The sequence below is a fragment of the Erythrolamprus reginae genome, chromosome 1 (assembly GCF_031021105.1).
Source record: "Erythrolamprus reginae isolate rEryReg1 chromosome 1, rEryReg1.hap1, whole genome shotgun sequence".
In the NCBI taxonomy this organism is placed as follows: domain Eukaryota; kingdom Metazoa; phylum Chordata; class Lepidosauria; order Squamata; family Dipsadidae; genus Erythrolamprus; species Erythrolamprus reginae.
In genome coordinates this window covers 4,443,252-4,458,913 of record NC_091950.1, presented here as the reverse complement: position 1 = coordinate 4,458,913, position 15,662 = coordinate 4,443,252, and the positions used below count along the sequence as shown (strand labels likewise).

Genomic DNA, 15,662 nt, shown 5'->3' with positions numbered 1-15,662 from the left:
GAGAAAGATGAAGAGGTGACAATTCTGGTTTCTGGCAAAAATGGAATTAATTGTGGTCATGTCAACCCTAGGCATGAGGTCACAGGATTTCGAGGGTTGGAAAAGACTGGGTGTCAGAAGTTCGAATCCAGGTGGGGGTAAGTCATGATTCCGTGGTCTATCATTGTCACTTCAAATGGTCACGAGTCAAGAATAGCTTCCTGTAACAGCTGATCATATAAACAGCAGTTGCCAAAACCAGGAAGAAGAGTTGGGAGATTGCACCTGAAGGTAGGAGAAGAAACAATGAATGGAAGCGAATCAAGGAGAGAAACAACCTGGAATTAAATAGAAACTTCCTAACAGTGAGAACAATTAATTAGTGGAACAGCTTGCTGATGTAGTTCCCATCTTCAAGAAATGGAAAAAAAACAACAAATCCAGGAAACTACAGTCCTATCACCCTGACCTCAATACCAGGGAAGATTTTACAAAAGATAATCAAGCAACAAATCAATGAACACCTAGAAACAAACAAAATAATAACCAAAAGCTAACATGGGTTTGTCAAAAACAGATCATGACAGATTAAACTTATTGCATTCTTTGACAAAGTGACAAAATTAGTGGACCAGGGGAATGCTGTTGATGTGGTTTACTTGGACTTCAGTAAGGCTTTTGACAAAGTAGACCATAACCTACTACTAAATAAAGTAGAAAAATGTGGACTGGACAGCAACACCACCAGATGGATTCAAAATTGGCTGACCAGCCACACTCAATGCATAGTCCCCAATGGAACTACATCTACATGGAGGGATGTAAGCAGTGGAGAACCCCAGGGTTCTGTTTTAGGCCCAATGCTCTTCAATGTCTTCATCAATGACTTGGACAAGGGGATAGATGGGGGAACTTATCAAATTTTCAGATGACACCAAACTGGCAGGAATAGCCAACACTCCAGGAGATAGGCACAAAATACAGAAGGATCTTGACAAAGTTGAACATTGGGCGCTATCAAACAAAATGAAATTCAGTGATAAAAAAAGTAAGGTTCTACATTTAGACAAGAAAAACAAAACACACAGGTACAGTATATGTGGTACATTGCTCAACGGTAGTAACTGTGAGAGGGATCTTGGAGTCCTAGTGGACAACCATTTAAATAGGAGCCAGCCGTGTGCAGCAGCTGCCAAAAAAGCCAACACAGTTCTAGGCTGCATTAACAGAGGGACAGAATCCAGATCACGTGAAGTGTTAATACCAATTTATAAGGCCTTGGTAAGGCCACACTTGGAATCCTGCACCAGCTTTGGTTACATGATGCAAAAAGGACGGTGAGACTCTAGAAAGTGCAGAGAAGAGCAACAAAGATGATTAGGGGACTTGAGGATAAAACATATGAAGAACAATTGCAGGAACTGGGCCTGGCTAGTTTAATGAAAAGAAGGACCAGGGGAGACATGATAGCAGCCTTACCAATATCTCAGGGGTTGCCCCAAAGAAGAGGGAGTCAAGCTATTCCGCAAAGCATCTGAGGGTAGGGCAAGAAGCAATGGGAAACTGAACAACAAAAGAAGTAATTTAGAACTAAGAAGAAATTTCCTGACAGAACAATTAGTCAATGGAACAGCTTGCCTCCCGAAGTTGTCAATGCTCCAAGACTGGAAGTATTTAAGAAGACATTTGTCTGAAATAGTGTAGGGTTTCCTGTCTAAGCAGGGGGTTGGACTAGAACAGTGTTTTTCAACCAGTGTGCCATGAGACATGGTCAGGTGTGCCGCGAAGCTCAGAGAGAGAAAGAAAGCGAGAGAGAGAAAAAGAAAGAGAAAGAAAGCAAGAGAGAGAGAGAGAAAGAAAGCAAAAGAGAGAAAGAGCGAGCGAGAGAGAAAGCAAGAGAGAGAGAGAAAGAGAGGGAGGGAAGGAGAGAGAGAGAGAAAGACATAGAGGGAGGTAGGGAGGGAGAGAGAAAGAGAGCAAAAAAGAGAGGAAGGACGGGAGAGAAAGAAAGAGGGATGGAGAGAGAAAGAAAGAGAAAGGAAGGGAGAGAAAGAGGGAGAGAGAAATAGAGCGAAAGGGAGGAAGAGAGAGAGAGATAATTTTTTTGTCCAAACTTTTTTTAGCCCCTCCTGCCCCGCTCAATATGCCCCAGGGTTTCGCAAATGTAAAAAATGTGCCGCGGCTCAAAAAAGGTTGAAAATCACTGGACTAGAAGATCTCCAAGGTCCCTTCCAACTCTGTTATTCTGTCTTCCTCCAGAGCGAGATCACTGACCTACCTTCAAAGGCTTTGTGGTTGATTGACAGATAAAATAAAGCGCTTGGGACCCCACCTCCCCCAACCTGAACAAATGGAAGAAACGCAAACTAAAGGGATGCTGGCTAAAACCTGGCAGGGCTAAACAACATGGAGCTGGTAATAATCAGGCTTACATTTTTCAAGTATTTTTGCCAGCATAGGAGACCAATTCTCACCCCGGGCTGCTTGCCTCCCTCCCACCCACCCCCCAAACACCAAGCAAAGGTATCCTCTCTCTCTTTTGGAATAAGAGCATCGGTTCCTTTGGAATCCCAAGAGACGATTGTTCCACTTAAATGTTCAAGGCACATTTCTGCCACTTGGTTGGCGGAGTCCGGACTCGGCATCGACGTAAAATGGAGCAGACATCGACTCACTCTAAGAGATCCCTTATCAACCCTTTTAGCTGTGCTGGTCAGGGATTCTGGGGGTGGAAGGGTTTGAAATGCAGACGTTTGCAGGGAAGGGGGTCAAAAAAGTCAAAATGGCGACTGCACGAGTTGAAACCTCTTTAGTAAAGCGCTGCGGGTGAAAAGAGGCACACTTCAAATTGGCATGCTCACCGATGCCGTCGTAACGGTTCCTGGGCACAGGATGGCAGGCTCCTCTGGCCCCCGAGGACAACGAAGAGGGCCTGGCTGTCCTGGGTTTAAGGCACGCGGTGCCTTCCCGCTGAAGAGGTAAAGCAAGGGAGGCATTTTTTGGCACGTAAATATTTTTCCTTTGGTTCGGCCTCGGGATGCTACGCTTCCACACCAGCTTGTGTTTGTGCTGGTTCATTTGCTGCAGTGCATGTCATCTGTGAAAGTGAATGGGGAGGGGTAAAAGGGGAGGGAGAAACACAGGGCAAGCGAGGGAAGCTGCCAAAGACAGACGGGAGAAGGTCCAGGTGGAGAGACATGGACAGTGGTGGGCCTCAGGACCTGACTAGGAGGCAGCTCAATGGAGAGGAGGCCTTGTTGGGGAGGTGGGGGGGCAGGGGTACCCAAAGGCTGGGCTGGGGTCATTGGGAGGGCTGTGGTCTGGATCCAGGGCTGTCCCCCTTCCTTCGAGCCCCCGAGTGGCAGAGGACGGACACTGTAAGAGCGGAGGGCTGGCCTTGGGGCAGAATGGAGGGTCAAAACGGAGCGTGGTCCAGCCTGGGCCCGGGTCTGGGGTCTCTGAGAGAGGGAGGGTTAAAAGAGGTGAAGCTGTAGCTTCATCTTCAGGGCTTGGCCCATCTCTCCGGCCGCGGAGTCGAGTTCCTTGCCGGCCTCCAGTTTCGGCAGTTCTCGCGCGCCGGGCAGGGGCACGCTGACAATTTCCAGCAGGTAAGTCCCAGGGGTGGCTGGCTTGCGGCCCACATGTAGGTAACTCAGGCCCTCTCTCTGTTGGATGTGGAAGTGGCCGTCCCGGTTGCCATGGGCGATCAGGTAGCGGATGTGGTTCTCCAGGGGCTCCACGGCAGGAAGCAGCTCCAGGATGTGGGACTTCCGGCCCAGATCTGAAAGGTTGAAGGTGAAGACCAAAGGGGCCTCCACGTCAATGCTGGCCAGGCTGAGCCCCAGATCCTGCCCAAGGCAAAAAGGAGAGAAGCTCAGATGGGTTTTAGATAGAAGATAAATCTATCTCAGCATCTATTGTTGTCCTACTATCGCAGCACCATTGAGGGCATCCGAACCTATGGCCTTCTCGCATGGTGTGGGAGCAGCTTCGTAGCGGATAAAAAAAGCTCTACAGAGAATCATTAGAACTGCCCAGAATATCATTGGGCTCCGGCCACCAGCCCTGTACGATACCTTCACATCTCCCTCTTTTAGAAAGATGCACAACCTTCTCAGAGACCTTCCTCATCCTGCTCACAATCTTTTTGGACTGCTGCCTTCTGGCAGAAGAGACAGAACAATTAAAACGTGTGAACCACAGTTTCTATCCCAGAACTATAGTATAATTACACTTAACAATGTACTATGGGGTCACTGTCAGTGAATTGCTGAAGAATACTACTGTTGTGTGGATGTTGGATGGTTCAGGTGGGGAATTGTGGTGGGTTGAGCATGTTCTTTTGGATTGTTATGTATGTTGAGATTGGTCTTTGGTGTCATACGAATTTCATTGCATGGGTATACAATGACAATAAAGTATTTATATTTATATTATATTTTATAGCAAGGACAAGGGGTTGGTGGTGCTGGGATGTGAGCAGTGGGCAGTAGTGGGTTCCTACCAGTATGGATGAGGATGCCACACTGGTAATAAAACTGGAGCTTCAGGTTTCTGGTGTAGGCGCACAGAAGTCCCAGCGAAATTTCCCAAAATCTTTCGTAAGCTTCTTAAAACCCACCTCTGCCGCCAGGCAAGGGGGAACTGAGATATTCTTTCCCCCTAGGCCTTTACAATTTTATGCATGGTATGTTTGTATGTATGTTTGGTTTTATAAATAAGGTTTTTTTTTAGTTGTTTTAGTATTGGATTGTTACATGCTGTTTTTATTATTGTTGTTAGCCGCCCCGAGTCTGCGGAGAGGGGCGGCATACAAATCCAATAAATAAATAAATAAATAAATAAATAAATAAATAAATAAATAAATAAATAGATAGATAGATAGATAGATAGATAGACAGACAGACAGACAGACAGACAGACAGACAGATAGATAGATAAATAAATCAACCAACCAACCAACCAACCAACCAACCAATCAATAAACCAACCAACCAACCAACCAACCAACCAACCAATCAATCAATCAATCAATCAATCAATCAACAAATCAATAAACCAACCAACCAACCAACCAACCAACCAACCAACCAACCAACCAACCAACCAACCAACCAACCAATCAATAAACCAACCAATCAATCAACCAACCAACCAACCAACCAACCAACCAACCAACCAACCAACCAACCAACCAACCCATCAATCAACCAATCAATCAATCAATCAAAAAATCAATAAACCAACCAACCAACCAATCAACCAACCAACCAACCAATCAATCAATCAATCTTGGGAGGGGATGCATGGATGTGCGAGATTTCGGCCATTTTTTGCTTGTGCGGAAGCATGCGTGGAAGCAAAAAAACAAACAAACTGAAATTTTACACGCATGCGCATCCCCTTGTGCATGCACCAGAGGCAAAATCTCATGTGAGGACGCTCATTTGCATGAGATTTCTCACATGCATAAGATTTTTTGCAGGCGTGAGATTTCACCAATTTTTTGGCATCACCAAAAATCAGCAAAATCCCTCGCACGCAAGTGTCCTCACGTGAAATTTTACTTCTGGCGCATGTGCAGAAACTGAATCTCATACCAACGTGCGGGCACCTGTCCACTGGATGCCTGCACACCCGTGCTGGTCTCGGGGAGTACATCAGTGGCGCCAGAGACAAGGAACCCCCACCTGGGGGAACCTTTTGAAAGCAGCCTCCATGTTTCCAGATGAGGGTCCTGCTTTGGTCTGAGGGCATACCTGGTGGGCCTGGGTATCATTGACACTGCGCCGCTGGCGACCCCTCTTGGGGTATCCGTTGATCTTGCATTCATAACAGGCTTCCGGAGACAACAGGTTCTCTTCGTCCTCTTCTGGGGGGGCTGGGAAGTAGCTTTCCTTGGAGAACCCCAGTCCTGAGACACAGTGCCTGGAGGGCATAAAGACATGAATCAAAGATGGGGAGCCCTGAATGGAGCTGGGGGTCTTAGTGGTGTTGTGGTTAGCTCTGGCCCAGCTCCTGCCCCAAGGACTGTGGATGTGGGGGAGACATCCACATGCTGCAGGCCTGTTTTGCCCCCAGTGGAATCTGCTGATGAAGGCTCCTCTGACCCAGAAGACCTGAGTGACAGGGAGGAGGAGAGGGTGGCAGACAGCTCAGAAGGAGATCAATTCTCTAGCTCCTCCTTGGATTCGGAACAAGAGTTAATGATACAGCCACGCATGTGGAGAGTGATGCATAGGCAGCAACAACTGAGAGATTATTATCAAAGAAAATGAGGCCACCTGTGGTTGGGTGGGGCTGTAGTCATTAGTGAGGCTGCTATAAAGAGCAGCCTGTGGGTTTGGCCATTGTGAAGGATTATCTGATCGTTGTGTTTCATGACTGCTTTACTGACTTTGACCTTTTGTGTGCTGATTTCCCCCCGCTTTGAAACTAAACCAGAGCAAAGTGTGTTTCACTTTGTGAAAGGAGAAGGACTGTGAATTGCCTCACAGCTGCAAGATAAGTATCACAGAACTGATAAGGGACTTGCAGAAATTACCAGTTTGTTTGGAGACGAGTGCTCTTTGCTATTTATTTTATTTATTTATTATTTAGATTTGTATGCCGCCCCTCTCCGCTATACCAAAAGAGGGCTTGGTTTAAGTGGCTTTTCATTATAAAGAACATTGTTTTGAATTTTCAAACGTGTGTGTGTCTGAAATTTGTACCTGTGAATTTTCAGGAGGAGTCTGCCAGAGAGCCCGACATAACAAGTGGAGAAGAACTGCCTGAAACTGGAGATGGAGTTAAACGAGCGCTCGGCCTAGAATCCCTATGTAGTCACAAGCGGCCTGATCTCTCACAACTTTTTTTTTTGGTCCCATAATACCTTGCATTGGGGTGGAATGGGGGGGGGATGAATGAATCAGAGTGTTTAATGGCCAGATGCCCTTCCTATCCCCAACACTTCATTTGCAGCAGATATATTCTCATTGTGCCCAGAGAGAGAAATATCTGCCTCTACCCAGGATCCGATTCACAGCTTCCTGATAGATGTTCTCACCCCATGATGAGCCCTTCAAGAAATATTTGTAAGTTTTAAAACATATAATTCTAATAGTTGATAAAGCAGAAAGGTTTGCAAAATGCAGCGACAAGCAGGGAATGTTTTTTCTCTGTCAGCTAATTATCGTCCGAGAACAGATATAAAGTTCACAGTTAATTCTTTCATAACGCCGCTAGCATTTTGGTACTGACTCACTTGATTTGGCAGGCAGCCTGTAGATAAGAAGTTTCTTCTAATAAACTCATTAGTACCTCATCAAACTCTCCATCACTCAGATTATACAATGGACGTCCGCACTCACTCATCACAAAACTAACCCTAATATAGCCAGCCCTACATGGCAATGGACCAGATTACCTCCGGAACCACCTGCTACCGCATGAATCCCAGCGACTGATAAGGTCCCACAGAGTTGGTCTTCTCCGGGTCCTGTCGACTAAACAATGTCGTTTGGAGGGCCCCAGGGGAAGAGCCTTCTCTGTGGCGGCCCCGGCCCTCTGGAACCTACTCCCCCCAGAGATTAGAACTGCCCCCACCCTCCCTGTCTTTCGTAAACTACTCAAGACTCTTTTATACTGCCAGGCATGGGGGAGTTGAGATAGCTCTTCCCCCTAGGCCATTACAAGTTATGCATGGTATGTTTGTGTGTATGTTTGGTTTTATAATAGGGGTTTTTAGTTGTTTTTATTATTGGATTGTACATGTTGTGTTTATTATTGTTGTTAGCTGCCCCGAGTCTGCGGAGAGGGGCGGCATACAAATCCAATAAATTAAAAGATTAAAATTAAAAGAAAGTGTGACTAATTGTTCTATAGAGCTATAGATCTATTCACACATAGATCTTTTCCTGCTCAACCATTCCTGCCTGCTAATAGGTCTGCGCACTCTGGCATTGAGAAGATTCTCTTCCGCTTCTCATGTGTCCCTGGTTGGCTTTCAGCCTCTGACTCCACATCCTCTCTGACCTCCTCACTATCAGACTTGGGCCCTAAGTGCACTGGCCAGGGATACCAAAACACACCCACCTCTTGATGCTCAGAATCCATGATCAGCTGAGTGGGATGTGGACGGGCCACAACAATTGTGGATGGGCCACCACACCACTCCATAGTCTCTTCCAACTGCCCTTGGAAATATAATGGGGGAGAAAGGGAGACACTTACCCTTGGCCTGCCCGGTAATAGCCGGTCGGGCATCCACAGAGGTAGCCCCCCTCGGTGTTGGAGCATCCGTAGCTGCAGGGGCTCCCTCCGGCTGCACATTCATTCACATCCTGGCAGCCTCCCATGCTTTGGTCGAAGTCGAAGCCGGATGGACAGACACACTTGAAGCTTCCCAGCGTGTTGTAACAAGAGGCCGAGCCGCAGACCGCTGAGCTGGAGCACTCGTTCTCATCTGGGGGTAGATTAGATTAGATTAGATTTATTGGATTTATATGCCGCCCCCTCCGCAAACTCGGGGCGGCTCACAACAATAATAAAAAACAGTACATAATAACAAATCCAATGCCCACCAATCTAATTACAATTTAAAATTAATAAATTCATAAAACAGTCCCAATATATATAAAAAACAGGCACACAGTCAATCAATCAAATGGCAAAACAACATGGGCAAGGGGGAGATGTTTTAGTTCCCCCATGCCTGACGGCAGAGGTGGGTCTTAAGGAGTTTACGAAAGGCAAGGAGGGTGGGGGCAATCCTAATCTCAGGGGGGAGCTGGTTCCAGAGGGTCGGCCCCCCCACAGAGAAGGCTCTTCCCCTGGGTCCCGCCAGACGGCATTGTTTAGTCGACGGGACCCGAAGAAGGCCGACTCTGTGGGACCTAACCGGTCGCTGGGATTCATGCGGCAGGAGGCGGTCCCGAAGATATTCTGGTCCGGTGCCATGAAGGGCTTTATAGGTCATAACCAACACTTTGAATTGTGACCGGAAACTGATCGGCAACCAATGCAGACTGCGGATAAGAAGAGGAGGGGGGGATACTTGAGTGGCAGCTGTGTTCTCCCGACTGCCCCTGAAGTGCTATGGACCAAAACTGGTGTTCTGTTCCAGTACCGAGCCCCCCAGAAATCAGATTCTTTTTCCTTCTGTGCATGTGCAGAAGCAAAGTATCAGAGAAAATTGCCAAAATCTCACTCGTGCGCACATCCTTGTGAGAGATTTGGCTTCCGGCGCATGTGCAGAAGTCGAATCTCGCACCGACACATGAGCGGACCCATTGGTCAGCTGGAACTGGGCGTGCAGCTCCATTTTTACTACCAGGATGGTGCCCCCAAATTCCGCTAGCAACCCAATACTGCACAGTATTCCAAAGGGCCCCCACTCACCCACGCATTGGTTCCACTGGTAGTGCTGAATGTAGCCTTGGGGGCAGCCGCAGCGGTATCCCCCGAGCACGTTCTGACAGCCGTGCTGACACCGGTGGTTCCCGTCACACTCGTCCACATCTGTGCAAAAGACACACGGATGACTCCCCAAGCAGGGCAGCCCCTTTGCTCTTTTATTTATTTATTGGATTTGTATGCCGCCCCTCTCCAGAGACCCGGGGCGGCTAACAGCAACATGAAACAGCATATAACAATAATCCAATACTAAAAACAGTTAAAAACCCATTATTATAAAAAACCAAAAATACATACAGACATACCATGCATAAAATTGTAAAGGCCTAGGGGGAAAGAATATCTCAGTTCCCCTGTGCCTGGCGGCAGAGGTGGGTTTTAAGCAGCTTACGAAAGGCAAGGAGGGTGGGGGCAATTCTGATCTCTGGGGGGAGTTGGTTCCAGAGGGCCGGGGCTGCCACAGAGAAGGCTCTTCCCCTGGGTCCCGCCAAGCGACATTGTTTGGTTGACGGGACCCGGAGAAGACCCACTCTGTGGGACCTAACTGGTCGCTGGGATTCGTGCAGCAGAAGGCGGTCCCTGAGATAATCTGGTCCAGTGCCATGAAGGGCTTTATAAGTCATAACCAACACTTTGAATTGTGACCGGAAACTGATCGACAACCAATGCAGACTGCGGAGTGTTGGTGTAACATGGGCATATTTGGGACAGCCCATGATTGCTCTCGCAGCTGCATTCTGCACGATCTGAAGTTTCTGAACACTTTTCAAAGGTAGCCCTCTGTAGAGAGAGTTACAGTAGTCCTTTTGCTTTATGTATCCCCTCCCCTATTTATCTTCAATAAAGGTTATATTTTCTTTAAAAAAAACTAAAAAAACCCTATGCATGTCGTAAACTATGATCTCGGACATCCGTGTTCCACCCTACCCCCCCTTCACACATACACACAAGCGTGCAGAGATGGGAGACACACCTTCGCAACTGCTTCCGGAGTTATCCAGAATAAATCCCTTCTGGCATTCGCAGTTGTAGCTGCCTGGGGTATTCAAACAGTGTCCTTTTGACCCACACAGGGTTGGCTGGGCCGTGCATTCGTTGTTGTCTAGAGGGGATCCAAAATGAAAAGAAGCGAGTGATTCTATGGAAAAACGCTTGGCAGGGGTTGGAAACAACAGGCCCAGAACCAACTGCAGGATGGAAGATGTCTTTGAGTGGTTTGCAGCCTGGCTCATTTGCTAGACAGACCTATTTTCTAAATAAGCCCTTTCCTTCCACTGCCTGCATTTAGAATGTGGGGCACCATGTTATAAACGTGTTGTAAACAGCCCAGAGTCACTTAGGGGAGATCGGCAGTGTAAACATTCCATGAGTAAATAAATGTTTGCAGGTGAATTCGCACCCGGCACTAAAGCCCAGAGGGCAGCTTCAGCCAACAAATTAGCCTATTGTGTAATCAAGGGATCTCGCAATCATAATGCAGGTAGACCTCATCTTACGACCATGATTGGATGAGGAATTTTCTGGATTTTGGATTTAGGAATTGCTAAGCGAGGGGGTTGCTAAATGAATGGAACTGTTAAGTCAGTCCTGTGACCTTTCTTGTTCTATGCAACCCCCAATTCTGTATTTGGGGGAAACGGCATTTTTTAAAACCGGAGATGAATAACTCACCGATGCAAGAAGAATGGTGCTGGGTGAATCCCGGGGGGCACTTGCAGTTGAAGCCCCCAATGACGTTCACACACAGGAACTGGCAATTGTGCTGCTTTGTGGAACACTCGTCCAAATCTGGAAAAAAAAAAGATTACCAGAAGGGACCCTGGAGGTCATCTAGTCCAACCCACGGCTCAGGCAGAAGATCCTAAACTAGACTATTACAGACAAACAGTTGTCCAGCCTCTTCTGAAAAGGAGAATTTTAAGAATTACCTGCCAAGTTGAGGAAGGGGTGTGTGTGTGTGCAGTAATGGGCTGTTGCCCCCACCAGGGGAGGGATGCAGTGTGGTAGTAAATTTATGCACTATTTATTGAATACTTAATAGATTTTTAATTGTCCTTCCTTCCTTGTCTAGTACCTTAGTATGATCCTTAATTTCTTTTAAATTAAATAATATGTTTTTACCCAGGAACACTTTAATAATTTTAATCATTATCTAGAACAAGGGGCGTACATAAGTGCACTGGTGTGCCTTTCGTCCCGTCCAATTGTCTTTCCTTTTTCTCACTTATCATATATATTTTCTTTCTTTCATATATCCTCTCCTCTAAGTTCACTTTTACCCTTATATATATTACTACATGTCTATTTTTCTTCCTATGTATTTGTGTATGGGACAAATGAATAAATAAATAAAATAAATAAACTGAACTTTTATAGCAATGAAAGGAAATTGAGCTACTTGCCTACTCTGTTATCATACTGAACATTGTGGGTTCAGTACAAAACCTTAATATGTTACGATGTTCCTCAACAAATAATGATGGCTATCATTTGTCCTTTCTGTGGCTGTTCAAATAATGTGACTTAAACCAGTGTTTCCCAACCTTGGCAACTTGAAGATATCTGGACTTCAACTCCCAGAATTCCCCAGCCAGCATTCGCTGGCTGGGGAATTCTGGAATTTGAAGTCCAAATATCTTCAAGTTGCCAAGGTTGGGAAACACTGACTTAAACAACTGAAAAAGAGTCCAAGCACCTGTTTGAAAACTTATCTTGGTTGGCAAGCCACTCCCACCCAATCACATGACCTTTAAACCACCCTGGTCACATGATTGTCAAGCCACTCCCACCCAATTACATGACCATCAAGCCACACCTACACAATAAGACACGCCCACAACCTGGCAGTAAATTTTTTGGTTTTTTTCTCAATTTCTTCTTTTATAATTTCTTTTAACCAGGTAGCTACCCTATTCTCGTACATCTTTGCTTCTGAAAAAGTTCACCATAAATGGTAAAATGTTCTGATTTCAATACCCTGCAATGCTTGTTCTGTCTTGAATGGGCACTGAAGATTTTAGGGATGGGGTCAAATCTTAGGAGCGATGGACGGAAGACCCAGCTCAGAGGTGCTAAGGAGCAAACCATTCGGATGTCCAAAGGTGGGGTCCCCCAAAAGCGCCCTGCCCTGGCCTCCCTTGGCCCACCCCACCCCTTCTGTGCCCCCTACCCCCGGGTCCCTCTCACCTTTGCAAGTCTTGCCATCCTCCTGCAGGAGGTACCCTCGGGGGCACGAACACTGGAAGCTGCCCTCCGAATTCTTGCAGATGAAATTGCAGGGCTTGGGAGACTGGCTGCATTCGTCCAGGTCTAAATTGGGTGGGGGGGCGGCACACAGGGGCGGGAGGGGGGAGATGGAGAAAGGGAGGGAGAGCAAGGGTCCGAGTGGCTTCAGCAGTCCTTCTCATATAGCAAAGTCCTCGGCTTTACGACCACAAAAGTTCTGTGGCTAAATGAGACTGTTCTTAAGTAAGTCTCCCCCCCCACCCCACCCCGTTTACGACCTTGTGTGCCACCGTTAAGTGAATCCATGTAGTGGAGGGTGAATCTGGATCCTCCCCCCATGGCTTTGACTGGCCTTATTTTGACTATCATAAGTAGGAACCAAGCGTTCAAAATTTTGATCCTGTCAAATTGCTGGGATGGCCATTAAGAGTGAAAAACGAAGTTACGTCGCCTTTTTTTTTTCTGGAGTGGTTGTAAATTTGAACGGCCAATTTTATCTTTTAATATTGAAAGCTGCCCAGATTAACTTTGTGGTTAAGAGGAGTGGGCACTAAATTTTAGGGAGGGAGGGAAAGTATTTGGTAGGGAAGAAAAGCAGGAAAGTAGGAATTCAGAGAAAGAAAGAAAGAAAGAAAGAGAAAGAGGGAGGGAGGGAGGGAAGGAAGGAAGGAGAAAGAAAGAAAAAAGAAAGACTGAAGGTATTTGATAGGGAAGAAAGGCAGGAAGACAAGAAGGAGAAAATAAAATAAATAAATAATGAAAGAAAGAAAGAAAGAGAAAAGAAGAGAGGGAGGGAGGAAGGGAAGGAAGAGAGATATTTGATAGGGGCAGAAAGGAAAACAGGATGTAGAAAAAAATGAAATAAAAGAAAGAGACAGAGGGTGGGAGAGAGGGAAGAGATATTTAATGGGGGCAGGAAGGAAAGAAGAAAGGAAGGAGAAAGAAAGAAAGAAAGAAAGAAAGAGTGAAGGTATTTGATAGGGAAGAAAAGCAGGATGGCACGAAGGAGAAAGAAATAAAGAGAGAGAGAGACGGAGGAAGGGAAGATATTTGATGGGGGGAAAGGAAGGAAGACAGGAAGGAGAAAGAAGGAAGGGAGCAAAGAAAGAAAGAGAGAGAAAAAGAGAGAGGAAGGAAGGGAGGGAAGATATTTGATGGGGAGAAAGGAAGGAAGACAGGAAGGAGAAAGAAGGAAAGAAGTGGAAGGAAAGAAAGAAAGAAAGGAATCCACTTCATCTCCACAGAGCAGGGGCCCAGCCACGGAAGAAGGGCACCCAGTGGGTGGGTGGGTGGGGGAAGGGGTCCCTTAGTTACCCTGGCAGAGGGTCCCCGTGATGTCCAGCGTGTAGCCGAGGTCGCAGTGGCAGCGGAAGGAGCCGACGGTGTTGATGCACCGGCCGTGGAGGCAAAGCTTGGGCAGCACTTTGCATTCGTCGATATCTGTGTTGGGGGGGGGGGAGAGGTTGAGAAAGGGGGAAAAATCCTCCATTAAAACCCAGCCAGACCAAGAGGAGTGGGGAGCTTTCCATACCACGATTCCCCAGCCTCCCTCTGTCCTATTTCGTAAAAGGCTTTGGAGTGAAAGGGGGGGGGGGGAGACGACAAGCCTTCCTCATCAGCTGCCCCCCAGAAAAGTCTGCATTCAAAGGAGTGGTCACCACCAGGTGATCCCTTTTAAGGCCCAGCAGCTTCCCTGGAGTTAAGGGACCCTGGCCTTCTCTGGGTCATTTGAGACAAAGTCCACGGGGGGCTCCAATTGGGGGAGTTTGGAGACAGGCTGTCCAAGACTCTTCCAATGGCCAGGGGTGGGCTTTTAGGAAACCTGAGATTGCCTGAGATTCTGCTGGGGGTCCCCAAGAGGGAAGGATCCTAGCTGATGTTCAGCCTTTGTCTCTAATTCTCCAAACAACAGAGGGCAGTTCAGAAAAGCACCGAAGGAGGACAAATACATATACATATACATATACATATACATATACATATACCGGTATATATATATATATCTCCCTCCCTTCTTTCCCTTCCTTCCTTCCATCCTTCCTTCCTTCCTTCTTCTTTCTTTCTCTCTCCCTCCCTCTCTTCCTTCGTTTATAATTGTTTTTTATTTGCTGTACGCCGCCCAGAGTCCAACAGGAGTTGGACGCTCTATAAATTTAATAAATTAAATTACATTCCTTCTCTTATTTCTTTCCTCCCTCCCTCCTTTCTCTCTCTCTCGCTTCTCTTCTATCCTTCCCTCCCTCCCTCTCCCCCTTTTCAATTGGTTCTCTGAAACTCAGCAGCCATAGAACAGGGCGATGTGGGGATGGGTGTCTGGCGTTTCAGGGTAGCTACTCACCTCTCCCATCCGTCATGTAGCCCGGTCCATGGGGGCACATCTTCTTGTACTGGGCTGTGGCCAGGAAGGGGCAGGGTTCGCACTGGGGCCCCCAGCCTCGCCCTCCGTTGCAGCAGCACTCGGACTTGGTGACCTGCTGCCGGTTGGTGGAAGACATCTGGCACAACGTCTGGAGCACATCAGTGAAGCAGAAGCCTTGGCGGGTGTCTGTGGGGGGAGGAAAGAACAGGGGGGATTCCCGCAGTGAGTCTGTGGGCAGGGCAAGGAGTGGGAGCTGGGGGCTGGGAGGGCTTCCTGCCCCATTGAGCTTGGGTTAGAATTGCACCCCCTCTAAAGCCAGGCCTTCTACTTTTGATTTACAAGAGTTATGCTGGTTACATTCCTGCAACAGTCCGGATGGGAAGGAGCCCGAGTGACCATCTATTCCAACCCCCTGGATCAGGGCCTCACCCTCCACCAATGGCTGGCTGAGGAATTCTGGGAGTTGAAGTCCACAAGACTTAACGTTGCCAAAGTTGGAGACCCCCCTACTTTTACACCATTGGTGTAAATCCCTCATTTCATGTGGCAGCCAGTTCCACTGGCTAAATGTAGGCTATTGTCAAGTATTGCAACAATATGGCAAACCCATCTTGTCAATAAAGCATCTCATTATTCTGTCTAAATTATACTCTCTTGTATCTAGGGAAAAGAATAAAATGTGGGTTAACTATCCATGTTTATA

At 47.0% G+C, this 15,662-nt stretch overlaps 1 protein-coding gene across 1 annotated transcript in view; it reads right to left on the bottom strand.

Moving 5' to 3' along the window:
* Positions 1 to 3,452: 3,452 nt before the first annotated feature.
* The window catches only part of FBN3 (fibrillin 3), a 193,268-nt gene continuing 181,058 nt past the window's right edge, over positions 3,453 to 15,662 (bottom strand). The window contains 9 exon segments of the mRNA XM_070735596.1: positions 3,453 to 3,827; positions 5,721 to 5,907; positions 8,194 to 8,425; positions 9,361 to 9,480; positions 10,349 to 10,477; positions 11,047 to 11,163; positions 12,562 to 12,684; positions 13,915 to 14,040; positions 14,939 to 15,145. Coding sequence (XP_070591697.1) covers positions 3,453 to 3,827; positions 5,721 to 5,907; positions 8,194 to 8,425; positions 9,361 to 9,480; positions 10,349 to 10,477; positions 11,047 to 11,163; positions 12,562 to 12,684; positions 13,915 to 14,040; positions 14,939 to 15,145 — 1,616 coding nt within the window.